Here is a 25,259-nt window from a genome sequence, read left to right as displayed (position 1 = left end):
GCTAACAGCTAGCCAATGAGAGCCTGGCCATCAACATTCTTTTCAGTGGCTAAAGCTGAGGTAGCAGCAGGTCATTTTCACATTAGCGACATTACACAAACACATATGGACATTACATATTTCAAAAAATGTAAAGTAAAAACGGGTTTGTGTGGCAGGGCACCTTTTAAAAGTTTTATATAATGGTGTTTATTTTGTTATTTGACATTCTTTTATGCATTACTGCATCTCAAAAATTGACAAGCCTAGATTCACCCCTTTAGACATCTTCAGTAGAGTAGGGATAACCTCAGTGTTGTAAAAACATTAAAATTGTTAACAAATTGCCTTCATGTTCATTCAATAATTTTCACTATCTATACAACTAAAATGTGTAATCTTTACCACACCAGTCTATGCATGCTCTTCAGTCGTATGGACACCCGGTGCAGGTCCTGACCTGCTGTGTGTTGTTTCTTTTAGGCAGCGTCCCGTCCCTTGCTGCCGGTGCTCTCTTCGGCAGCCTCGCAGGTTTTGGCGCCTACCAGATCTCCAACGACCCAAATAATGTTTGGGTGTCACTTGGTTGGTATTCTAAGACTATACTGTATTTGGTGTGTATAGGGTGGCATGGGGATAATCTAGGTAAAGAGTTTTTGAATAAGACCAGTGGTGTGTCTCTATGGTCATAATGCTTTACATTTTCTATTCCCCACTGACATTTTCCACCACATGCTGTCTTTCAGTTACATCAGGAGCTTTGACTGGCGTCATGGGAAAGAGGTTCTACGGTTCCAGGAAGTTCATGCCAGCTGGCTTAATGGCAGGAGCAAGGTATCCATCTTATACCGTTTATATGACTTAAATAATTTTACATGCATGAACATATTCGAGGTGAAGTGCTGGTAAGGGAATGTTCTTGATAAATGTGTTTGTGATGGGATCATTCAATCAGTGTTTCCTCTACGTTGACTTTGTAGTGGCGGCCTGCCATGGTAAAATGTCTACCGCCACGATATCAGAAATAGGGTAGTCGCGGTTGCCTTTTAAATGATCCTATTGCATACATATTGCACCCCCCCGTTGGCCGCCGCTCACATTGCAATTTCACAACAAGTAGAACTGTTCAGAGGTCACTGGGCTCGTCCAGTTTGACTCCACATACTGTGGCGTTGATGGAGTTTATTGTCCAAACGTTGGCATGATTCCGAGTCGACTATTAAACGGACAGCTCCACCAAAAACGTCACCGCGGTGGGTCCGTTCTGATTGGACAACGTTGAACTTGTCAGTTCTGTCAGCTCATCGTCCTGACTTCAAACATGTGGAAACATTAAAACGGTAAGTGAGTCAGTGTAATATAATATAAATTGGAAATAGTCTATAGATGTAGTCATTTGGGTTTTGGTTTCCCTATGAAGAATTTCTTGTAAAATACATTTTTGTAGACCTGTTGAAGATGTTAAGTTCCCTATATTTCCTCCAAAATATACAGTTCAATCACAACTGAAAATATGCCTCCATTGTGTGTGTGACTAGAGGTGAATACATCTATTTGTTTGTGTTGCAGCAAAGTGTCAGTTCTGTTTCATATATAAAACGCTTGGCTGGGGGGGGGGGGGGGGGGGGGGGGGGGGGGTAGTTGTTCGGACAGACCTGCCTAACAAAAAATCCTAAAGGAAACACTGCATTGAATTGACCTTTACTGTTAATCCCAGATGATCACTCCCACTCTGAAGCAACTCAAAATCTCTGTTTCTTTTTTTCCTTGTTCCAGTCTTCTGATGGTGGGGAAGCTTAGTATGGCATTGCTCCAGAAACCCCAGGCATCCTGATGGAGTTTCTGATATGTACCCGATCTTCTCTTTCAGCAGCGGCCTGTTAGCATTTGTCATTTACTGTTGAACATAAATGGCATTTTGTAAAAGTGTATATTTGAGGATGAAATATAATACCTTGTTTATATAATACAAATAGTTGTCTTGTCCTTTTTGAATGAATGCATTATGAACTTGTATAGATTTATTTGTATAAAATGTTTACAAAATATTCCATTAAGTCATTGCATAATACAAAGAGCTGCGCAGTTGTCTTGTGGTACACAGAATAAGTTGAAGTAATCATTTTTGTAGCCGTTGCACTGAAGATTTGTGGGTGAGACTAAAAGCCGAGAGAACATAGCATTCCAGGAGCCGTTGATAAGTTACTGTTTATGCTTGGCGTCGGTAGTAAAACAATACTTGAAAATAATAATAAACTGGAGTATAAAAATGAAAAGCTATGCTACAATTAAATCCTTCTCAGAATACTCCCAACATTAACAGTAGAATTGGCTCACACTGGATCCTTCAGGACCACAGTGGGATTGTCTTGCAGACCGGATTAGTCTTGGTTCAGCATCGTGGCAGCTGTCATCTCCAAAACATAGAGACTCCATGCACTTTTACAGTTCGATCCTACATCTCTGGAAACAGCATAATGATCCCAGTGTGGCATTGAAAATGTCTCTTCAAAGAATGTCGGATGTACTGTACATCTTTTGTAACTACTTTTTGTGCTACCTGATACTTCCATATTGAAGATGTCATTTCTTTCAGGGAGCATACTGCGTTTCCTTCAAGTTTGAGTGTGTCTTTCTGAACTACCGATTTCCACCATATTTGGATGTCCAGTCCACCCTGCCGTGGACAGGCTGCACGGGCGGAGCTCTGCTCAGGAGACTCCCAGAGGTTTTCCCCAGGGCTGAGTAACTGCTCCCCTTCATCTGAGTCCTGTCTCCCCTCCTCTTCCAGCCCTCGTAATCTGGAGGAATATTCCAGTCAGTCAGTTTGTCTCATCACCACAATATACAGTAGCTATATAGCCAGGTATCTTTTATTTTCTAATGCAAGATACATTTACATTAGCTAAAAGTAAACAGGATTTTACAACTATGGTAAGCAAAGTTAAACTACAGAAATGTTTTTTCTCAAAAAAATATCAACACAAGGACTCAAGCAAAAATCCTACTAGCTACTATTAGAAAGTGGTAATACCTTCATTACTTTCACTCAAAGATGAGTTGGATACAGGCTTGGGCTTTGCAGATTTCGATTTGTCTATTTTATTATCAGGAGAAGAAGAAAGATTGACTGAAAGAGTGGAAAAAAATGGGAGAAACAGTCCCAGTGAGTGAGAATTTGGATGGAAACATTGCAAGTTAGAAACTGTAGAGCGAGAATAGAGAGAAAAGGAGTAGGAATAGGTTAGCCTTGCACACTGGCCGAGTACAGGACTGCCCTAACAAACTAGTTATTACAGAATACGGAAACAGTATTTACCTAAGACTTGATGGGAAGTGAAACCTTTTCAGCCAGATAAGTGTGGACTTGGGGAGGTTATCTGATCTATAAAGAATTATTTTGTTATATACATAGATGGAACAAAATCTTACTTGTGTGCTGGCCAGCCAAAGGGGCAAGCTGGATTCTCTGTCCAACTGAGCCCACCTCTTTCTTTTGGAATGATGGGATATAACCGCCAGAGAGGTTGTATTTGGTGCTTACAAAGTTCCCTAAAAGAGGAAAAAGACAGAAAATGGGTGTTTATTTTTTAATGTGTTACACCCTCTAGGTACCCAGCCAACATTAGCTTCTAGTCAGCATCATATAAGCTAAAACAACATGAACCATTTAAAAAAACCTTCAGTAAACACACCTAATATATGTTTTCACACATGGTTTTACTGATACAAATGATGTAGTGTGATGGAGCTACTGCATATGTAACAGCTACCGAGGACCCAAACAAATAAGGCGGCCGAGTGATTGAAGTCATTCAGCTTTTCCAGCGACTCCATCGATCTGCTTCACCAGCAGCCACAGATGCTTATCAGTGTCATTAGTGAAACGCCTCATTGTTCCCTTATGAAGATGTTGTAGTGCCATTTAACATCTATTTAGCAACTGGAGATCTTAGTTCTCTGGTTAAACTGTGTATTTGTACCCTTGTCTCCTGCAGAGCCTTTGACAGCTGGTTTCTTTCACATGTTAAGAAGTCGCTGGCTGAATACCTGAAGCTTGTTGCATCAGCCAACGCGCTAACTACAGCTACAATGTTTGTATAAGAAAGAGATTTAGCATAGTCAATTATAATTAAATGCACACCATTGCTTCAAACTGTCAAATAGCCTGCAAGAAAACAGTTCATGTGAAGTCATCTCAATGCAATACCTTTGGAGAGATCAATTTTCTCCAGAATTCTCTCTTTAACAACACTTTTCTCTGGTGGGCTATCTTCAGATTTAGAAGCATTCTCTTCTAGTCCCACATCAAAAAGTAGAGTTGGAGTAGATATGCATGCAAGCAGAGAGAAAAAAGGAAAACAAAATAGAAATGGTTGAGAAAATTGAGAGAAAATGATTATGTACATGTTAGCACTGAAGCAGCTGCATCTAAGTTAAAGTTAGAAAGCTAAAGCAGAAAGAGAGACACAAAAAGAAAAGTGCTTGTTGGTTTGAATGAAAAATTACACTTATGAGTAATAGGTGTACCAAAACAAACTGTGGGTGTGTGGGCGTGCGTGCATGCTGCCTGTAACAAATGAGCAGGGGGTGCAGTTGAAGGCCATTTAAGAAGCACTTGATCTTACACTGACGGTCTTAATCTCATGAATAAGCAACGGAGAAGGAGAGACGAGGTGAAAGAAAGAGACAGAGGATGAAGAGAGCACAGCGGGGACCCATATTGTGTGTCTGTCTACATGACAAATGATTTATAGAAGTCTCCCTTCTCTAAAGTCACAGACACTTAGGCTCATTCCTAACACTGCTTTGTCAATGGCTCCATAACTACTGATCAGGAGACATTAGCTGCATCATTAGCATGTAGTGCCTTCAGTGGCACAAAGAGGACAGTGTCATATTATGTAACAGTAGGTGACACTGACAGTCGCCAGGTTTCCACTGTCTTTCAAAATGAAAAAAAAAAAAAGTAGGGTTACCGTCTAATGACATCCTGTGTTAGCTCAGTTATAGATTCTCAGAAAGTTTTGCTGGAAGAGTTGCAATGTTTTTGTTGTTGTTGGACATTGCAAGTCTGCATATGTTCTGTAAGGTTAGACATTGTACATTCACGTTAGGTCCAATGTGGTATTGTTAAGATGAGGGTTTAAAAATAAACATATTAAAAGAGTGAAATAGTCACTGAAAAATCAAGACACAACTGGCAAATGCAACAGGATACTTAGGTTGAAAGGCCCTTTTTTGCTCTGACATATAGTTTTTTGATGCTACACTAATTTCTCCATTAATCAGGAAAAAACAAACGTCCTGGACCACAAGGCCTTCATTTTCTTCTTACATTACAGGAGTTCTACAAGCTTTTGACAGTTCGTTTTGTCAGGTATGATTTCTTTAACATGTTAGTGGAATCTGGAAACCGGAGCCCCGCCCCCTGCACACTCCATCAAGACTCTTCCCACCTCCACATTAGACATCAGTCCTCACCTGCGTTGGCTCTGGTGACTGATACTCCTCCACCAATAGGAGCAAGCGGTTTATTTACAGTGTTTGTGGAGTTCTCCCACAGGTCCCGCAGCGTCATACCACTCAGCTCCTTATCCCCAGAAGTCTGGTTCTTGCCGATCAACCCTTAAAGCAACAGAAATGATGAGATAATGTTGTATTTTTGAGAATCTGGCTGCTCAGGTTGCACCAGTTGAATGCAGTGATGCCTAATTGTTTTGACTTGATATGAGGACAACGCTTGTTTTAATGACCATAATTGTCATTTGAAATCAATGATTTGAGGTATGAGTTAGTAACTGTCATTTAGGGCACAACATTAGTTACAGAGGCTATTTCTCAAAAATGACCTAGATCTACTAGCAGTCATGCTGGACAATAAATCACCTGACACAGATAAAACATGACGTATAAATACATTCCTATGGGAGTTTCAGAGGTGATGCAAAACCATTAAGATAATGGAAAGATTGCTTGAATGACACTACGATTTGGTGACCTCTTTACGATAATTTAGATGACCTGGTTGGCTGTTAGTCACGCAGTCTTACCTGGCAAGTATCGTGACTGGCTCAGATAGTGCTGCCGTGCAGCAGATCCTGGGAGATTGGAGTCCATTTGACCAATCTTAACATTGTTGGGTAGCTTAGTGACTGTGCTGAAGGAATACAGAGGTTTCTGCTCCTTGGGCCTGAAAACAGAAACCAGTCACTTCCAATAAAGGTCTGTGCCTAAAACATCTAGAATGTGAGTCCTGCTATCTATAGGTTGCTGCATTCACACATTTAATAAATCATTTAGACAGATTGGGCAGAAAATATTGCATATATAGATGTCATTTTATTAACTATAAGACAATGTTTAAATGCATCACAATTATGATTACCTACTACCATCTTGAATAATGCAAGATGCATGAGACAGCACCATTTAACACACATGTTTAGTATTTTGCAATGCACTGCTCCATTGTCAAAGCTTACATTTAGTCGAATTGCCAATCCAGAAGGACATCACATGACTTACTGTGGGCGGTGCTCCTTAAGGCTCCTCTCCTCCTCTGCGTTCCCCAGGCTGGGTTTCTTGGAGTTGGAGGCGGCGGTTTCCGAGGGCTCGGATTCCTCCCAGCTATCCGAGGTCTTGGCCATTGTCTGGCCCCAGCGCCGACGGCCATTCTTCAGTACCCCCATCCCACCACCACCACCACCACCACCACCATTGCTGTTCTCGCTGCCCAGCGATGCTGCTTTCTGTAGAAGCAGACAATACAAACAGGCGTCCACAGGGGCGTGGCACAAAATTCTGGGCCCTGTAGAAAGGCATTTCCTGTGGGTCCCTCCCTGCATCCACAGCTATTCATTCTAGCATTTTTTGGGCCCTCCTCACATGAGGGCCCTAGTTACTCAGTCCCCCCACCGAGCTGGTCACATTTAAATTGATAAAATCTGTCGGGCTAACTTAACTCCAGCTCTGAGCTGCTTTAATTGTGCTACACCTCTTACTCCTTGGAAGAGGCGTCTAACATGCAAGGTCAGGGGCCAGACGTTCTCCTTTATGTATTAGCATTGCGACAAATCCTGACTAAGACAGTCTCTGCATCTGCATAATCTTAGGTTCTTTCATTCTTTAATTCTATTTAACATGAAATACAAAAATGTTTTGTGATTTCACACTCACTGCCTGGCAGAGGACAGCTGGTTTACTCTCAGTTTGGGGAAGGGGAATCTGCTGAAGAGGCTGATGTTGTTGCTGTTGGTTCCTGGAGGAGGATGTGGAGGCTTTGGACTCAGAGGAAGACTGCTGGGGATCAGCCTTAGACTCTGAGACCTGGTTCTGGGCCAGCGGCCTGGCCTGGACCTTCTTGACCTCCTGGCTCTGAGGACGAGGCCCTAAGATCTGGCCCACCTGGAAGTACGGGTAACGCAGGGCCTAGACAGGGAGATCTTTGTTATTCTGCTATTCTGCAAGCATTGTTTTCTAGCACAATCAGAACATTGCATAACTTCCCGTGAACTTAGAATAAACCAAATAAGTATAATCATTTGACATAGAAGCATGTTAGAATGATGGACATGCAGTTAAGACTGTATCCCATTAATTTTTGTTGCTCAGTACATTTAAAATGAACTTGAATTGTTTCCTTAGAATAGGCTAAAACTAGATGTGTCTCCTACACCTGGGAGCTTTGTAAGCACAGAATAGAAAAGCACTGTCACTCCCTCTTAAAAGGTGTTTCCTCTTTGAGGCTGACACAGCAATCCAACTGTCTCAGTAGACTGGAAATTATGCCTGACTATGTAATGACCATGTAATGTGCATGATATGTATATGTGATGCAGGGCACACCGGCAATGGTGAAGGGAATGAATAGTGTCTTTAGCACTTAAAATGACTGGGATTAGGATGCTAATGCAATCTCAGTATTGGAACAACAGATAATCTGCATGTAGTGGTGAGGATTGCACTATAATGGAAATTGCTTCTCTTAGGACAGGTAGGTTTTTTAGATTTAATATGAAATTGTGTTCCAAAAAGTCCTTGGAGTATAGGTTATATACAGTACACACACACACACGCACACACATATGCGGAAAATAAAGCCTCGACTTCTGACTGTACATCCAGTCTTTTAGACTCAACCTTAAGGCTGGAGTTGGCCTACCTGCACAGCAGTGGGTCTTTTTTTGGGGTCCCACTGCAACATGTCCTTCATCAGGGCAATAGCCTCATTGCTGGCATTAGGGATGAGGGTCTTCAGGTGGGTCGGCACACATTGGGGGAAGCGAAAGTTCATAGCAGAAGCCAGTTGGTAGCCCTCTGACCAATCCGTCTACGGAGAGAAACAACCGGATGGTTATTAATTATTGTATTTATTAATCAAGTGTATACAGATTGAATTGTGCGATTGTCGTTTGCTAATGTTTATATTTAAAATATCTCACCACTGGAAATGTTCTTTTTTTATAATACATGCCACTTTGCTAAAGTTGATTTTAAACGTCAAGTGTATCATATGCATGTCTATATAAACACATAGAAACTTAAATTTATAATCTCAGTGTTGATAAATCTTTGTCTATAGTAGAGCATGGGAATCATGTGAGAAACATGATGAGTGATGTGAAAGAAGGCAAACAGGTTTTATGGCAATTTAAGTACATTATTGTAGATTTGGATTGGACATCTTTGTGTCATTTGGCCTTGTGAGGGTACATAGTGTATGCCAACTCGGTGTGGATTATGTATTATGATGCAGAAGAGATCCAACACCACCTGAACACATCTGGTAAACACCATCTACTGCTTTGACGGAATAGTTTCCAATGCAGTAATACAATATACTGTAAAATATGTATTGATTAAAACATGACATGGATATGAAATCCATGAACAACATAACAGATACATCAGTGGCACTAAATGGCAGCCCTTTTGGTTGAGGAGACTCAGTTCCTTACCAGGTCATACCAAAAATGGGCTCAAACATTGCTTAGCAATCATAGGGAATAGTAATGGATTTGGAGAAAGGCTTTGAAAGGAAGTGTTCAGCATGGAGCACACATAAGCTGCTCTAAACTACAGAGGGAGAAACACTTACGTACCATTTATTTTCAAATAAGCTTAGTCATATCTGTCACTCCCCGATGAAAGTCGAGTGCAGATTTCAGTCTTGCATGCTCAGATTTAAACGGTTTAGGGCATAACGTGTCATACTGAAGTTTGTGAAATCCATGAAATATTTTTTTTTAAATAACTTTTCTCATTACAAACAATGATAGAAGATGGGAATTAGTTCAAAAAGGTGTTAGCTATCTATGATTGTTTAATTGCAAACGTTAGCTCCAAACACAATTTAACTGACAATTTTTGTTGTGTTCGATTGCTAACTTGTAGCCAGCAGTGAACTAACTTTTTTTTTGACATTACAGAAGTCTCTCATTGGCATCTTGTATGCTACTTGTCGCAAAGTGACGCATGCACAACTCAAATATGCACTTGACTTACATCGGGGAGTAACACCTTTATTAATTTCACACAGTTAAAACCCTGAATAAAGGGCAATCTTTTCCACTTCTCTGCATTCAGTTTCTTCTCACCTTTTTGACGGTGCCTAGGACTTGGCAGATCTTAAAGATCTCATCCACTTCACTGTTTCCAGGGAAAAGAGGTCTGAGAGTGTATAGTTCAGCCATGATGCAGCCCACAGCCCACAGGTCGATAGGAGAGCTGTAAGTAGACGACCTGAGCAGGACCTCGGGAGCGCGGTACCTGGACAGAGAGCATACTCAAATACACTAACATAAAAGGAGAGCATGATGCTCACAATGGGGAATTTTACAGGGCTAAACTCACAAGCGGTCTAGCACACTGTAATTGATGCAGAGGCTCTCCTCTGTGTTTTAGATGGCTATTGATGCCTAGAAAGTATTCTCACCATCTGGTTGATACATAGTCTGTGTAGGGAGGTTTGGAGCGGATCTCTCTGGCCAGTCCAAAATCTGCTATTTTGACCAATTCTGGACCCATGCACAGCAGATTCTCTGGCTTCATGTCTCGATGAAAGAAACCTGTAGAGAGGTTAATATCAAACTGAGCCACTGTGTATCGAGTAAAGTCTAAATGGCCAAAGAACCTCATTACAATCACATGCAACTATTTTACATTCATTGCAGAATTCAGGCAGCACAAGAAAGGGAAAACTGAGGAGCCTGGGAATAGATGTATATTTGTCTTTGACAGCGGTGGCCCAGGTTTGAAGGACTGTATTCGAGGCCTGAGTATTTGACATTGACATTTTTATTATTTAACCTTGGCCACACTGTTTCTCTAACCTTAACCAAGATGTTTAAATTACCTAATCTTGCTTGGACAGTACTTTAGTTGCCACATGAAAAACAATAACAGTATTCACATTCTTTGGTATATTTTGGAGAAAGAAAGTGCTCCAGTTGGCACTGTTTTCTCATTAAAAATGTATTCTGCTAATAAAAAGTAGTTGCATATGAAGGCAATTTGTAGATACAGATGTAACGTGACATGATCCAAATTCTAAGCATGAAGAAACAGGGGCAAAACCATATACTGTGACTTTGTGAAATGAAAGTGATGCTGATGAAACAGGTATACCCAAAGGAGCCGAAATGTTTGATGCTATAATAAAATATATCATGGCCAAGGTCTTGTAAATAGATCCAAGCATAAACACTAGTAGGCATACAGAATTAAACAAGTATATCACATGCACTTTACATACATTGTACATACTTTGTGGCATTCTATCTGAGGGTCACACTAAAATACAAAAACATTGCACAATATACACCCAAACCAGCTACTGAAACGTCATGCTACTTTTGAACTGGTAAAAGATGATAGCGTAAAGCCTCTTACCATGCTTATGTACAAAAGCCAACCCAGATATCACTTGAAACAAGATGTTCCTAATTTCATTCTCTGAGAACATCTTATTCTCTCTACCGGCAGACCAAAGAGATAGAACAGAAAGGAAAAAAAGGGGTCAAAGAGAAATGAAAGAAAAGCAGTTAAAAGAGAAATCCTGAAAAGCACATGCATTGTGGATGTGTGGAAGCATGTCCTGTAAGGGGAACACAGGCTGGCTCTGTGTTTGCCTTTACACATTTTAACAAGTTTGTATGAATGAGTCTCTGTCAGATTTGTAAAACTTACACACATCCATTAATTAAAGAAAGGCAGACCACTAAGTTAAATGAGGCAGTTATGAAGGGTTCACAAACTACAAGATTCTGATCAATTAATCAAATTCAGGACTTGTGACATTTTCCATATTTCGTAGCTTTATGGTTTCTTTCATTATTTTGACGCTGTGTAGCTGTTCAATGAATCTTGCAGTATGCAACCACTCTCATGCACTTGCAAGGCTTGAAGTGAACACAGTACACCTACCATGTTTGTGAATAAATGACAGGCCTTGTAAAATCTGAAAGCTTATGTTTCTTAGCACTGATTCAGGGAACAATTTTTTTCTGTAAACATAAAAATTGATAGAATGAGCCTGCTGATGTAAGCATGAAACAATATTCTATAAAATGTGTCTTTGTACATGTACACACACACACACCCATATGCTGAAACACAAAGCACACATGGAAATATGCATTTAACCCTTGTGTTGTATTTGAGTAGATTTTGACCCATTTTCAAATATTTCTTATCAGAAATATGTTTTTCCATTCAAAATCATAAAATGGTTTTGAAACAGTTTTCTGACTAAACATTGACATACAGTATACCAATCTGTGACAAGCCATCAACATATATTCATCTGATCTTCACTATAGGGAAAATAATTCACAATTTCTGCCTATTTTACTCTAAAATAAGGTATAATTCCATGTACACTAAATGTGGTTTACTGGCCATAAATTAAAAAAAAAAAAAAAGTGTAAAACTACTGGTAGTAAATTGGAATGAAGTTGGCCAGAAGGTGCACAATAGAATTGGGTGATACTATACTTTATGTTTATAAAAAGGCAAAACAAACTGGGAGTTAATTTTGTTGGAGAACAAGAAGTGCATGGTTGACACAAATTTTGACCTCTAAAAACACCAGGTGCTTCCTTGAATTCCCTGTCTGCTTGTTGCCCTTCACAGGTGACAAACCCAAGCGTGTGTGCGTCCAGTGTACACCTGAGATTCCCAAACTAGCAAAAGCATCAGGGCTTTCCCTAGAGAAGGCGTGTGTTAGGTGACATTTTTTACAGAGCCCTAATGCACTACAAGTGCAAACCTTTGAGAGCATGTTGTATTGACAGAAATATATATATTTCTGTCAATACAACATACTTCAATAAAATGTTCCACTGGAAACCATTGGATGCCATGAGATCCTTTAGTCTCATCACATCCGTGTTACTAATGGCGTTTTTCCACTCTACGGTACCTCCTCGACTCGCCTCAACTCTTCTCGCCTTTTTTGGTTTTCCATTATAAAAAGAAGTCCCCGGTACCTGCTAACAGGTACTTTGCAGACCACTGATTGGTTGGAGAGAATCGTCACTAATCTCTGCGTCATCATGGCTAGCGACAGACCGGGGTGTCCTAAACAAACCTGCCGTGTTTAAGTAGTTTAGTTTTAGTTTTTTGCCTTCTGGCTGTGGCAACAGCCACGTGCTGAGAATCAAAAACAACACACCTTCGACGTTTGTGTGTGTGTCGCGTCAGTTCACGGCAGTTTCCCGCTATGACGAACAGCCACGGCTTGCCTCACGCATGAGGCGGTGCTAATCTGCAATGGAAAAATGAGGATGGGGCACCGCGGCCGAGTCGAGCAGGGACAGTGTAATGGAAGAACGGCAGAAGTGTCTAAGCCTTTTCTCAGCTAATTGGCCCTGTTAGACCCTGTGATGCGGAGGGGAAGCTCCTGACCAGATGCTGACATTTGGAAACTCTGTGTTAGGGTAATGATGTCAAACTAGACCACTGTGTTATTCAGCTCGTACATACTGTACATTTGCATTGTAAGGTGTGGTATGTCTCCTCTTACCTGTCCTTCATGAGCTGGTAGAGGTTCTCCTTCATATACTCAAAGACAAAGTAGAGGTGGTCGTTCTCTCTGATTACCTCCTTCAGTTTCACCACATTCGCATGGTTGAGCTTCTTTAGTGACTGGTGTGTGACAAATCATGAAAAAAACGTAAGGATAAAGACACTCATTTATTAAAACACAGATTTGTTCTGTAAAGACATTACATATTTACGATTGTGAATCAGAGAATGCCAGAGAGAAGGAATACTGTCAGGTGAGGTAGCTACTGTAAGTGGAACCTTCAGACAGTAAAAAGCACATTGTTAAGGCCGTTTTATGGTTGTGCGGAGGCTCCACACAGCGCTTTCGCCGTAGCCTAAATGAGTGGCCTGATGTTTACACTTGTGCACTGGTGTGTGCCTCGGGTAATAGAGCGAGGGAGAAGTGAGAGAGTGATTAGCTTTGGAGCGAGTGCGGACTCTAGAGTCATAGTGAGAGAAACAAAGTGTCTCCCTGTGTTTTCTGACCAAGGTGGGAAATCTGTAGCAGGAAAAGTTAACCCTCTCCCTGATTTCACGTTGTTATTGGAGATGGAGAACCAGGAAATGAGTTGTGAGAAATGCAATGCTTCCAAGCCACGGACGAGGGGCATGCATCGCTGCGACGTGTGGTAACATTTTACAAGAGGTGCACGTCAGTCTACAGCGTAGGGTCTGGAGTAGACGCAGAGGGATTTAATGGATACGCCGTTAATTCTATGCACAACCATAAAACGACCTTAATGTGCACAATGAAGAGACTGCAGAATGTTCCAGTGTGTGAAATTTTAAAGCATGAGTTACATAGTGGACTTGAGTTATTCTAGGTGCAAAGATACACAAAGAAAGCTTTTCCAGGCAACTGGAATTGGCAACAGCATTCAAGGAGTGCTGTGCATAATTGTTAAAATCACTCAGCATTATCTTTCCATGAACAAATGTAATATATTTCCATCTACGTACCTACATGCAAGTGTGTTTTCAACAATGTCCTACTGCCTACCCACTAAGGAAATTACTGAACCAATAGCACGACTATCCAACCGAGCTCTTCACAGTAATCTTCCAAAGTGGTCTCACCATTGCATTGCAGTCACACACTCAAACGCTCTGACTTAACAGAACTATATAAACAGCCACGCCATTGCATTTTATATTCAACACTTGTTGCGCTTCTCATGTCACACAACATGAGACCAGTACAGAAATCCTTTTTTTTAAACATACTGTACACCAAAATTTGGAATGACATTCCCCATCACATCCGAACACTACGGTCCATCACAATTTTCAAAAAGGCGTACAAACTGTTCCTTCTCAACAGTTACACTTGCACACATTGATTGTTCCTGTATGGTCCAAGTCTTGTGTGCACTGTCTGTGTTGTTTGTTTTAGTTGTCTGCGTCTGTCTACCCCATGCTAATGTCCTGAGTCAAGCCCATTTATGTTGTAACATAATGTTACTTTTACTGTAACTTTCCAGTATAATAAATTAAATTAAAGAACATTTTTTGGAAGTACTGCTGGCCCATAACCTGCCCAAAGTATTACCATCCTTACCTTCACCTCTCTTAGGTTCATACACTCTTCCCATGAATAAAACTTCCTCTTCATTCTGTGAAAGAAAGGCAAACCCAGACATTAGTTTGGAGTACCGATCAGATTTCCAGCGATTAAAGAGACCATATAAACTACACCCAACATACAGTAGAGTCACTACCTTTGTTTGTCTCAATCAATAATTCAGCTTTTTGACGGTGTCTCTAATTACAGCTCATTTCATTTCAAGAACAAAACCAGCAAAAGCTTTAAACTGTAAAGTAAATTGATATTCTAAACTGTATCGGCTTCACCAGTGTTTTATTTTCTCCACTTGAATGAACGTATTTATTAATGTAGTAAGTACATTAAATCCACACAGCAGCTGGTATACGGGACACTTTTACAATAGCTTATCTTCTCTGATCAACTTTACGTCTCCCTCCAGCTGGAATTATGTAAGAGTTACACAACCTGCAGATATCTTCTTCTCTTCTTTGCCAGCTTTCGGTCGTCGCTTCCACAATGTTAGCAACCTGACACCCCCCCTCTACTTTCACTCCCTTTCACCGTCACTGCATGTATTGTCTTGCATGGTAACCAAATGATCAAACAGTGGACGCATCTCCCCGGTTTCTCATCTATTATTGAACCCTGCTGCCATGCTGCTGAAACAAAGGCATGTAAGCTAGTTTGTTTGGCCTGTTGATAGCAGGAAACCAGAAGTCCTAAACTTGACTTGGAATGTCTTTTGATATCATGTTCACTGAATTGTATAACTTCCCTATTGTGTAAAGAAGCCTTTCAAACTAAACAGGGGCGGTAGTAGCTCAATCTGTGGGGAGTTGGGGTTGGGAACCGGAGGGCCGCTGGTTCAAGTCACCTTGTGAACCAAAATATGGAGCATGGATTAGTAGCTGGAGAGATGCCAGGTCACCTCCTGGGTACTACCAAGGCGTCCTTGAGCAAGGCACCGAACCCCAACTCTGACATCTCTCCATTAGTGTGTAAAGCATGTAGAGGTCCTGAGCATGTGTGTAATTCAGGCCTGTGTTTAATTTGTGTGTAACTGTAGCTAACACAGTGAAAATCTCTTGCGGGATAAATAAAGGCAGAAAAAGTCACATTTGAACTATTACATTCACTATTACACTATTACATCCCATTATCAAAATAACCAACCAAACTCTCTCGCAATATTCATGTTATATTGATATATAATGAAGAGAGACAATATCAATGTCAATGTCATAAATGCTCAACACCCTGACCTCTTGATAGCCACCAGTTCTCCTGATTCGTTGCTTCTCCCCATCAACACGCTCCCGTAGGTGCCATCACCCAGCTGCCTCAGGGTGGTGTAGCGATTCATCATCTCTCAAGATGGTTTCATCAGCTTGTTAACTTTCCTGCTGCATAAAACAAGTTGAGGAAACACAGAGCAGACACATTGATCAAATGTCTCTTCTCCAGAAGAATTCAATTGTTCCATTACCAGGAGGAAGGAGTTTCACTTGGCCAGTATGTCACAGTGCTCACCAATTCTTGAAGTTCCAAACTCATCTTGCGGTAACTGATCCGCTGTTAGAAAGGTTGGATCCCAGGGATATAGATCAGCCAAAAGTCCACACAGTGCCTTTGTGATCCTTCAATGACAGTAAAGACATAAAAATCAGCTGCAGCAGATACACACCAAAGCATCAATACATTTAAAAAAATCACAGGTAGAAGTTTTACCCGCTCCTGGAAATATTTAATGAGATCTGAGGACAAAGAAAAGCGAGGACCGCTTCTTGTTTTTCATTCAGCGAGGAGGATTAGGTGTATGTCTCACTAGTAGGAGGCTCCAACATGGCCACCCAGGGGAGATGACAAAGCCAGCCCTAGGCAGATTAGGCCAACGGGGATGTAAATAGGACGTTACATCACCATCATGCTTACCGGCATCCACTACCTTCCCCAAGCACCCTGCCTGGCAGGAGGATTGGATTGACGCCACAGGACACATTGATCACACTGTTATGTTGGATGGATATTCATCCTTTCAACAAAAAAAAAAAACAGAACTGGAAACAGACTTGGTTGTCTAGAAAATGCATAGCTGTCCCCTTTTTTTAGGTTGTACCATGCTGTCTTTAACATGTCCCTTATTTCAATGAAATTGTCTTATAAGCACATACTATGTATTCTCACTTTGGCCTACTGCCTAATACCTAAGAGACAATAAGGTAAATTGAGTAGTGTTCCCTGACGCCTTTTAAGCTGTGTTCATCATTGAGGATTCATGCTGGGTTGTCTGGTAGATGTTGAGTTTCTCAAATAGAAGACCCATGTATGTATTCCTGAACTTTTGCACATCCTGCACTAATCCATAGAGCCTGTTTTCTTGGAAAACCTGCAGACTACTGATTGGTCGGAGAGAATCCGGCCGAGTTGAGTCAAGCCAAGGCGAGGCAAGTCGAGCGAGTACCATTAATGGAAAAACACTATAACTTTCTGTCATATTTACTGAAACTGACCCTATGTTTGAGTAGTACTATATGAATTAGGTAATTTAAAAAAAATCCTGCACTAATCCATAGAGCCTGTTTGTTTCTGTATTTGTTTGTTTATTTCAAATTTGTTTAAATATGTCTTCCTAATAAGCAAGTCTTTTTTTCTGATTCAAAGTCAAAGAAAGTCTGAGCTTTTGGTGGTTCCACAAGTGAGTTAGTAATTTGAACTATGCTCAAGGTATAAACTCATTCAATAAACGGGTTGTGCGCTTTCAAATAACTTTTTTCTGATTGTGAGAGGTTACAAAAGTGGAGTTTTGACCCAAAACATTGCAAGAAAACTGTTCCTTTCTTCAGCAATTTTCATAAAGTTTCTTTGGAACAACAAGACAACCGCGACAGGTGGTGCTGGTTATTCAGCAGTCAACCTGTGTGTGTAACTGTAAGACTGGATTGAAAATCAACATGCATGAGTATGAAATATCAAGGCGATCCCAGTATTTTTTTTAGCTAAACAAAAGGTTAGAGGTGTAGCAGGTAAGCCTTATAGAACTAATGGCGTTTTTCTACTGCATGGTATCTACTAACTCGCCTCGACTCTACTAGCTTTTTTTGGTTTTCCATTATGAAAAAAAGTCCCTGGTACCTGCTAACAGGTACTTTTTGTAGTACTACCTCTGTCGAGGTTCCAAGCGAGCTGAGGCAGACTACTGATTGGTTGGAGAGAATCTGGCCGAGTTGAGTCTAGCCAAGCCAAGGCAAGTCGAGCAGGTTCCATTAATGGAAAAACACTATAACTTTCTGTCATATTTACTGAAACTGACCCTCTCGTCAAGTAGTACTACATGAATTAGGTCATTTCTAAACAAAGCAAAAAAAAAACATCTGGTTCCTCTGGCACCACCTACAGCTTGTAGTGTGATTTGCAAACATCCACAGGTCCCTGTTCAGATGCACCAATCAGGGCCAGGGTGGGTGTCTAACTGCGTGTCAATCACTGCTCATACACACGCATTCTTTCACCCGTGTGGGGGGACGGGCTCAGGAGATAGTTTTGGGCTTTAGCGGAAAGGGGGGGGAAGGACTGAGAAGTTGTCGATGTTCAAGTTGTTTGGCTAAATCCTGGATCTCCATCCTGGAATTCCATTTGACAGCTATTTTCATAAAACCTAAGTAAAGCGTGTCTCCTCACTGACCTGCTGTATTTAGGTTAAAGGAAATACAGTTGCAGGTAATCCAAGGCCAGCTAAACAAAATAAGATTAGTGTTTATTATATTGAATGGGGCCGGGAACTCCCATCCAAAGAAAATGTCCAAACTAGATTTAGTTCTATGACTTCTGGTGATCGTTCAACAAATAAATCCTCAGTGAAATTAACAATATGTAAATGTTTAAAGATTTGTCATCATTTTTGCATGCTGTATATCAACTTCATCATTTGTCCCTTTTCCACTGCAAAAGTAGAAATGATTCCTCTAAACCAAACCCTGCTTGATGTCCCACTCTCACTGAAACACTTGAAGGTATCTACATAAGAGTGGCATGACACTGTCATGAACACATGTCACTGTCAACCCTAACCATAGCTAGTCATTATAAAACTGAATGACACTTACTAAAAGAAGCATTATGTCAAAAGAGTTTATGACTTGTTTATAATTTTGTTATGACACGTTCATGACAGTGTCATGACACTGTCAATGTAGATACCTTCAAGTAAAGTGTAACCCTGAAACAATAAGCACTAGGACGGGTCAAGTCGAGGACTGCTGGCCTGCATTCAGCTTTCACATATGGCACATATGTTGTTGGAGGGAATTAAAGGGAATTAGGATGTAGCCAGACCACATGACGTTAGGGAAGCTATTCAAGGTCAATTCTGTTGTGGACACCAACCTGAAACAGAGTAGCCTGTGCTACATTTGATTGACTGATTGATCGATTGATTTCATTTGACCACTTAAATATAAAAATATGAAAACAGTACTTTGTCATACATTAAAATACATAAATAGTCATGGATGACACAATAAAGCCCAAAGACGTATTTCTATTGTGGTCCCTATAGATCATAACCTCTAAATGTAATTACCGGGGGAAATAAATGTATAACGTTAGTTGACTTTAACTGGAACGTTCTATTCAACGTGACACACAACAGATAGACACTAACGTTAACTCTAAATAACTGCTTTGATGAACTAACGTTATAAAAAATTCTGTCAAATAGACAGTGTAGCTTTTCAGTTAAGATCAAAACTAGAGAAACATTTGTTGATGTCAGTTTGACATCTTTGTTCAGGCCTATTTGTTTCGCCCTTCTTTTTTATTCGTTCTTTTGTAGTTTTAAACTCACCATTCAGGGGGCGTAGCTCCTTTCCTTGACCGTTGTCTGTGCCTGCTGACAGCACGACGTTTCTTTAGATATAATCCAAGGAGTAGCCTAGCCCATGGCCGATAGGGTGCGCGAGTGTGCGCGTGACTGCTGCCCATGGAAACGTACACACACAAACTCGTTGCCAGGTGACGAGTGGGGCGTGCGGGCGCATTGCTTTGTGGGACTGCAACCCTGATATTAACACGCCTTCACTCCTCTTTTAATAGGCTGCTCTGGCTATAGTGGCAATGCCTGTGTTGCACCAATAGATAGAGCTCTCGAGCTGTTTTTTTTTTCAAATCGGCCTACATAGCTGTGAAGACACAACTTCAAAAAATGTCAAATGACTATTAAAATTAGCCCATGTTTTTTATGTAGATCAGTAGTCTCATAATTAGACCAAGCCTATAGGCCTATGCCTACACAGTCCTACAAGAGTTGCCTGATAAATACATGAATAGAATAATATATATATATATATATATATATATATATATATGTATATATATAACCCCAACCGGTCGTCAGACACCGCCTACCAAGAGCCTGGGTCTGTCCGAGGTTTCTTCCTTAAAGGGAGTTTTTCCTCGCCACTGTCACACTGTTGCTTGCTCTGGAGGGAACTACTAGAACTGTTGGGTTCTTGTAAATTCTGGAGAATGGTCTAGACCTGCTCTAAACTCTTGTCATGAATTGATGCTATAAATAAAACTGAATTGAATTGAATTGAAAATTGAATATATATCTATATCTGATGTAGACAAAACAAAGTTAGATGGCATGATTTCATGTTAGATGATATATATGTATATATTTGTATATATATATATATATATATACAAATATATACATATATATTATATATATATATATATATATAGATATATATGCGAGAGACAGAGCATGTGAGAGACGAAACAAAGTTAGATGTCATGCCCATCCCCTCTGCGGTCAAAGATGATTTGCTTCGTGTGCATGAATCCGTGCAGCCTGCGCGTCATAGCTTGCTGACTATAAACCACTTAGGCCTACAGTAGGATACCTTTCCCATCTGTCGCTTGTACGTTAGTGTGTTTGCATGTGGCCAGGGGGGTGGTCTTTACATACACACGAAGCAGGTAAGCCAATACGCAGGTGAAGAGGTGATCGCAAGCGGAATTGCGCTCTAAGAGGATTACCACTCTCGTTAGTCACCCGCCGGGTCTTGTCAACGAATGCCGGTTGGGAAACAGCGCACCGGGACGCCATGCCATGCAGTATCCTGCCGAACGCCGGGCGAGGAAACGGGTCATAGACCACTCTACCTGGTGCGAGTCGGAGGGCGTATACGTAGATTAACGGTGGCATTGCAATATGGTCCGTGGTAGTCTTTACCTGTTGGGAGGGCACATGAATCCGTCACCGGGATTGCATCAGCACCGAAGAGCGGTTTCCTGAAGGAGGGGGTTGGTTGACAGGCTGTTTCTGACATGAAGACTCGGCCTGCAGGGATCGGCAATGTCAACGCCGACTGGATGGGTTCGCTCCCCTCCAAGCTCAGCGCCATGCCCCTCAAACACCTCGCGGTGCCAGGTGGGCCTGTCGTGCGTAAAGATGATTTGTTTCTCCTCTGCGTCTACTCATCTGTCCATCACACCTGGATTTATACCACTGTACACTTTGCAAAAGATAACAACAAAGCTACAAGTCTGAAAGGAATGTGATGTGTTCAATTTGGCTTTTCGATTTCTATTTCTCATCATCATCATCATCATCTGTCTTCCAGGGTCTCATGATTCTTTTACCTTCTGGGTGGATGTGCATGCTCCTGTTGGACCCGACCAGAAGGCATATGTGAAGTACCTCGCCACCATGTTCAGCGTCTTAGCCAAGAAAGTCATGGTGAAGTGGTCCATGACCCAGGTACTGAGTTCAGATCAGTGACATGTAGGCCTACAAACCTAATTCTCTGTGGAGCAGCAACTTGCTGATGTCATATGAAATGATCTAACTTGGCCAGGTTTTGAAAGCCTGTGCATTGTACAGCGTAATTGATATTTTGTGTAATACAGTGTCTGTATTTCTAGAATCTGACATTTAAAGAGCAGTTGGATGCAGGAATACGCTACTTTGATCTCAGGGTCTCCTCCAAGCCAGGCGAGTCAGGAAATGAGATTTACTTTATCCATGGCCTGTTTGGCCACAAGGTGAGCAGTGGAGTACACACAGTATTTACTGACATTGAAATGCTTCATCATAGGGTTACTGTGCCTACCTCCCTTTTTCTTCGTATTGTGATTGAATATGTTTTAAGTAATCAGTCAAAGTCCAGTATTACCCATTAATGTTTTCTTTCTAGATCAGATGTCTCCAATCCTGGAATAATCAATGATTTGTCCTTTATTTTGTCTCATGTAACAGCATAAATAGTGAATGTTTTCTGCTAGTGTTGTGTTCTAGTTTCCAGCTCATGTTGTTAGTAGTGGGATGGCGACGGCCTGAACAAGGGTTAAAGGTTACAGCGAGTGACCTCTGACCTTTCACTCTGTTCTCCCCCTCAGGTGAGCGATGGCTTGTTAGAAATCAACTCCTTCTTAAGTAGACACAGGAAAGAGGTGAGCGACACTTTTAACCCTTGTGTTGTCTTCCTGTCAGAATTGAAAATCAACAATTTTGTTGACGCTTTTTATCAACGTTTTAAACTTGTTTTTACTTTTTTTGTCCTTTTTTCCCACACTTTTGATGCTTTTTTCCCTTGTTTGTCACTTTTTTTTAAAGTTATTAACACTGCGCAACACAAACTTTGCTTTTACAGTTATTTTTGGAATGTATGGTCAATAAACCTCATTTATAGGAAATTATACCTTAATGTTTGAGTTAGAAAAGCAGAAATTATTGATGGATAATCACAGACTGGAATATGTCAACTTTTACTCAATACTAAAATTGAATAAGACACCCCAAAATAACCCATAAAATCTCCCCAAAGAGCGTTGTGTGGAATCAAACAAGTTTTGTGGGGGGTAATTACAATTGGGTAGTTAAAAAGAACATTGATACAGGAAAACTGATCAATCTGACCCAAGGACAACATGAGGGTTAATAGTTTTCACATACACATGACCAAAGACATATAGAGTTTGCCTACTAACTGATGGATTTTTTTGATGTAGATAGTGTTTCTGGACTTTAACCACTACTATGTAATGGATCTAGAGCATCATGTGTACCTCATCCGCATGCTCCAGGAAGTGTTTGGCAGCAAGCTTTGCAACAACTGTCCAGTGGAGGGCATCACTCTGGACTACCTCTGGCAGAAGAAATACCAGGTGAGATCAGAACGCATCAATGAAACGGATCTCGGATCCCTTAAAGCTCATATACATATTACAAGTCAAAGTGGCATGGGTGTGTTGTTTTTGGATGTGTGTAGTTATTGGACTTAACCCCTGTGGTCAGGTAATCCCAGCAGCCCATAGCTCCCCTGAACAGGAATTAGTGGTGAGCGTCATCCCATTAACACTTGTTTCATCCAACAGCCCTCCTTCTTTCATTGCATTTAGCTTTTTTTTTTAAAGTATCTACACATACCTACACATGGAAAGGAGCAGCTTCACATACACAGGCATCTCCTGTTTTAGGTACAATTTATTATATGTCTCGATGGTTTTAATGTGCATGTCTCATTCGGATACAATCAGTTTAACTCCTGCTCCTATGACCCTAATCTGGGACTGGTTTAGTTGGCAAAGGAGAAAGAGAAAGAGAGTGTGCAGGGCAGACAGAGGAGAGACGGGAGTGGAGCAGAGATTTGCACAGTGACCCATTTTGTTATAAGTGTCTTTGGAAAAGTCCAAGACACGTTGATGTATTGACCGTATGCTAATATGCATGTAACCTCTGGACTCGGAGTGACTCAGAGTGATGATAATGCATGACCCAGAAGCTGGATAAATAACAGGCTCTCACAGCTATCCTCACTCCTTTGAGCATGATGATCATGGTTGCTGGGAGTATATTGGCAGATGATTGAATTAACCAACAGAAAGACAAGGGTTGCCTAAAAATCTTTATTTAAACAAGGATTGCTATCACAACACCCGACTAGTTCTATCATTATTTCACTATTAAATCTCTTTAGTATAGTCATGTGTGTTTTTATGATTTCAATCAAAATTGTCACACCTACATTACGTTAATGGGATATTGTTGTAAATTATGTGTAGATGCAAGGAAGTTAAAATAATTTCCCGGTGCCTGGGTGTCTCACCTGGTAAAGCGTGCGTCCATATCCAGAGGCTCAGTCCTCAAGGCAGCGGTCCCAGGTTTTCATTATTTCGGGTAAAATAGTCAGTAGCAATCTAAAACACTATTCAAATGAATTCATTATTTCATATTTTTTTGTTATTTTTGTCATATGGATATATGCAATAATGATGTTGTCTAATGTCAAGTCTTTTTTTGATCATGTGACAAGACGATCTATGGTAGCTAGTTTAGGTGCAAAATTGGTCAAGACTGCCAAGCTGAGCACATCTGCAAGCCAAGCGAGCAGTCATGCCTTTCAAATATCAAAGCGTCAGTAACTAGTCTGCACCGAGCTCCGTCATAACTACCTCACGCCACTGAACATGAGACTACCTGAGTGTTTCCGTTATACCACGTCGGTGCAGTGTTTTAAACCTATCTACTCTCTCTCTATCATTTGGATTTCTCCTCAGGTGATTGTGTTCTACCATCATCCCTCAGCTCAGGACATCCCTGTCATGTGGCCTGGCAACAAGATCCCTGCTCCCTGGGCAAACACCACCGAACCCAAAAAGCTCACACAGGTCAGAAAACAGCATTGGCTGTAAATATATAGCACTTTTCTAGTCTTAAAAACTACTCAAAGCACTTTTACATCTACAGGAGATGCCTCAGCCTTGTACGGCCGAGGCTGCCGTACAAGGTGCCACCTGCTCATCAGATAAACATTCACACACATTCACACTCCGATGCACATGATCGGGGGCAACTCGGGGTTCAGTGTCTTGCCCAAGGACACTTTGACATGGGACTGCAGGGCCAGGGATTGAACCCCCAACCTTCCGATTGGCAGGCAACCGCTCTACCACTGAGCCACAGCCGCCCCTGTGATGAGTACCTACCAGCATACAGACCCCATTCATAAATTTTTCATTTTCTTAAGTGGAAAAGCCGTACTGGTAGCTGCAATTTGCTAAAGAAATATGCAGTTTAGACATCAGTTACACAGGCTACGTACCCAAATCTCTCACATCATGGTGATTTAGACTATTTGTTGTAGTAGTTCAGTCCGTAGGGAGTTGGGCGAGGAACTGGAGGGTTGCTGGTTCAAATCCCAGTAAGGACCAAAGTATAGATTGTATAGATTGGTAGTTCACCTTCTGGGTGAACAATGTGCTGTACACCCCAACCCCAACTGCTAAGGGCACTGGCAGCCCACTCACTCTGACGTCTCTCCATTTATGCATGAATAGTTCCTGATCGTGTGTATGAATTTCAGGGCTATGTGTAGTGATTTATAACAAAAACAGAGTGTAAATTGTAATTTCCTCACTGGGGATCAATAGATAGTATAAATTATTAAAAATTAAATCACAAAACATAGCAACAGACAGACAAATACAAGACAAAACACATACAATAAGAAATGACTACAACAGTCAGATTTCCACACTACACAAAATGAGTGTTCAGATATTAGCGTATAAACTAAAACTCCAATGGTTCCACAATCTCGACGTGAACCTAACCGCACTCATTATATTAGATTTGTTGTGTTTAACCTTGGCTTTGTCTTCACTTTCGGGACCCTCT

The 25,259-nt window shown here is 41.0% G+C and overlaps 3 protein-coding genes across 18 annotated transcripts in view; 2 read left to right on the top strand and 1 right to left on the bottom strand.

Moving 5' to 3' along the window:
* The window catches only part of tmem14ca (transmembrane protein 14Ca), a 2,960-nt gene extending 1,011 nt beyond the window's left edge, over positions 1 to 1,949 (top strand). For both annotated transcript variants that reach the window (XM_032503845.1, XM_032503846.1), the window contains exons 3-5: positions 463 to 564; positions 726 to 813; positions 1,756 to 1,949. In XM_032503845.1, coding sequence (XP_032359736.1) covers positions 463 to 564; positions 726 to 813; positions 1,756 to 1,813 — 248 coding nt within the window. In that variant the 3' untranslated portion in view covers positions 1,814 to 1,949. The remainder of the gene's footprint in view (positions 1 to 462; positions 565 to 725; positions 814 to 1,755) is intronic.
* A 41-nt stretch (positions 1,950 to 1,990) lies between these two features.
* mak (male germ cell-associated kinase) lies at positions 1,991 to 19,637 on the bottom strand. 15 transcript variants are annotated; one of them, XM_032503830.1, is made up of 18 exons: positions 19,419 to 19,537; positions 16,508 to 16,607; positions 16,106 to 16,212; positions 15,838 to 15,978; positions 14,588 to 14,642; positions 13,007 to 13,128; positions 10,873 to 10,955; positions 9,917 to 10,049; positions 9,579 to 9,750; positions 8,144 to 8,311; positions 7,159 to 7,410; positions 6,508 to 6,731; positions 6,033 to 6,172; positions 5,464 to 5,607; positions 4,190 to 4,276; positions 3,412 to 3,531; positions 3,014 to 3,109; positions 1,991 to 2,780 (listed from the first exon to the last, which is right to left on the bottom strand). In XM_032503830.1, exons 4-18 carry the CDS (start codon positions 15,939 to 15,941, stop codon positions 2,620 to 2,622), a joined length of 2,061 nt encoding a protein of 686 aa, XP_032359721.1. In that variant the 5' UTR covers positions 15,942 to 15,978; positions 16,106 to 16,212; positions 16,508 to 16,607; positions 19,419 to 19,537; the 3' UTR covers positions 1,991 to 2,619. The 15 variants fall into 15 exon arrangements, with proteins under 15 accessions (XP_032359721.1, XP_032359720.1, XP_032359725.1 ...); XM_032503829.1 differs by lacking the exon at positions 16,508 to 16,607 and adding an exon at positions 16,304 to 16,449 and having other exon boundaries at positions 19,419 to 19,536; XM_032503834.1 differs by lacking the exon at positions 16,508 to 16,607 and adding an exon at positions 16,304 to 16,449 and having other exon boundaries at positions 15,838 to 15,975; positions 19,419 to 19,536.
* Positions 19,638 to 20,483: 846 nt separating this feature from the next.
* Positions 20,484 to 25,259, top strand: part of plcxd2 (phosphatidylinositol-specific phospholipase C, X domain containing 2) — a 10,285-nt gene continuing 5,509 nt past the window's right edge. Inside the window, exons 1-6 of the mRNA XM_032503844.1 lie at positions 20,484 to 21,011; positions 21,205 to 21,341; positions 21,506 to 21,625; positions 21,980 to 22,033; positions 22,592 to 22,747; positions 24,140 to 24,250. Coding sequence (XP_032359735.1) covers positions 20,909 to 21,011; positions 21,205 to 21,341; positions 21,506 to 21,625; positions 21,980 to 22,033; positions 22,592 to 22,747; positions 24,140 to 24,250 — 681 coding nt within the window. The 5' untranslated portion in view covers positions 20,484 to 20,908. The remainder of the gene's footprint in view (positions 21,012 to 21,204; positions 21,342 to 21,505; positions 21,626 to 21,979; positions 22,034 to 22,591; positions 22,748 to 24,139; positions 24,251 to 25,259) is intronic.

The sequence above is a fragment of the Etheostoma spectabile genome, chromosome 22, assembly GCF_008692095.1.
Source record: "Etheostoma spectabile isolate EspeVRDwgs_2016 chromosome 22, UIUC_Espe_1.0, whole genome shotgun sequence".
Classification (NCBI taxonomy): Eukaryota; Metazoa; Chordata; class Actinopteri; order Perciformes; family Percidae; genus Etheostoma; species Etheostoma spectabile.
The sequence above is the reverse complement of the archived record's forward strand: the minus strand, read 5'-3'. Positions and strand labels throughout refer to the sequence as shown.

Coding starts and splice junctions, on each gene's coding strand:
- mak (XM_032503828.1), bottom strand. CDS start 15,941: ATGATGAATCGCTACACCACCCTGAGGCAGCTGGGTGATGGCACCTAC. Junction 10,956..13,006: donor TACCAGCTCATGAAGGACAG/GTAAGAGGAGAC, acceptor GTCTGCCGGTAG/AGAGAATAAGATGTTCTCAG. Junction 3,110..3,411: donor TTTGGCTGGCCAGCACACAA/GTAAGATTTTGT, acceptor CCACTCTTTCAG/TCAATCTTTCTTCTTCTCCT.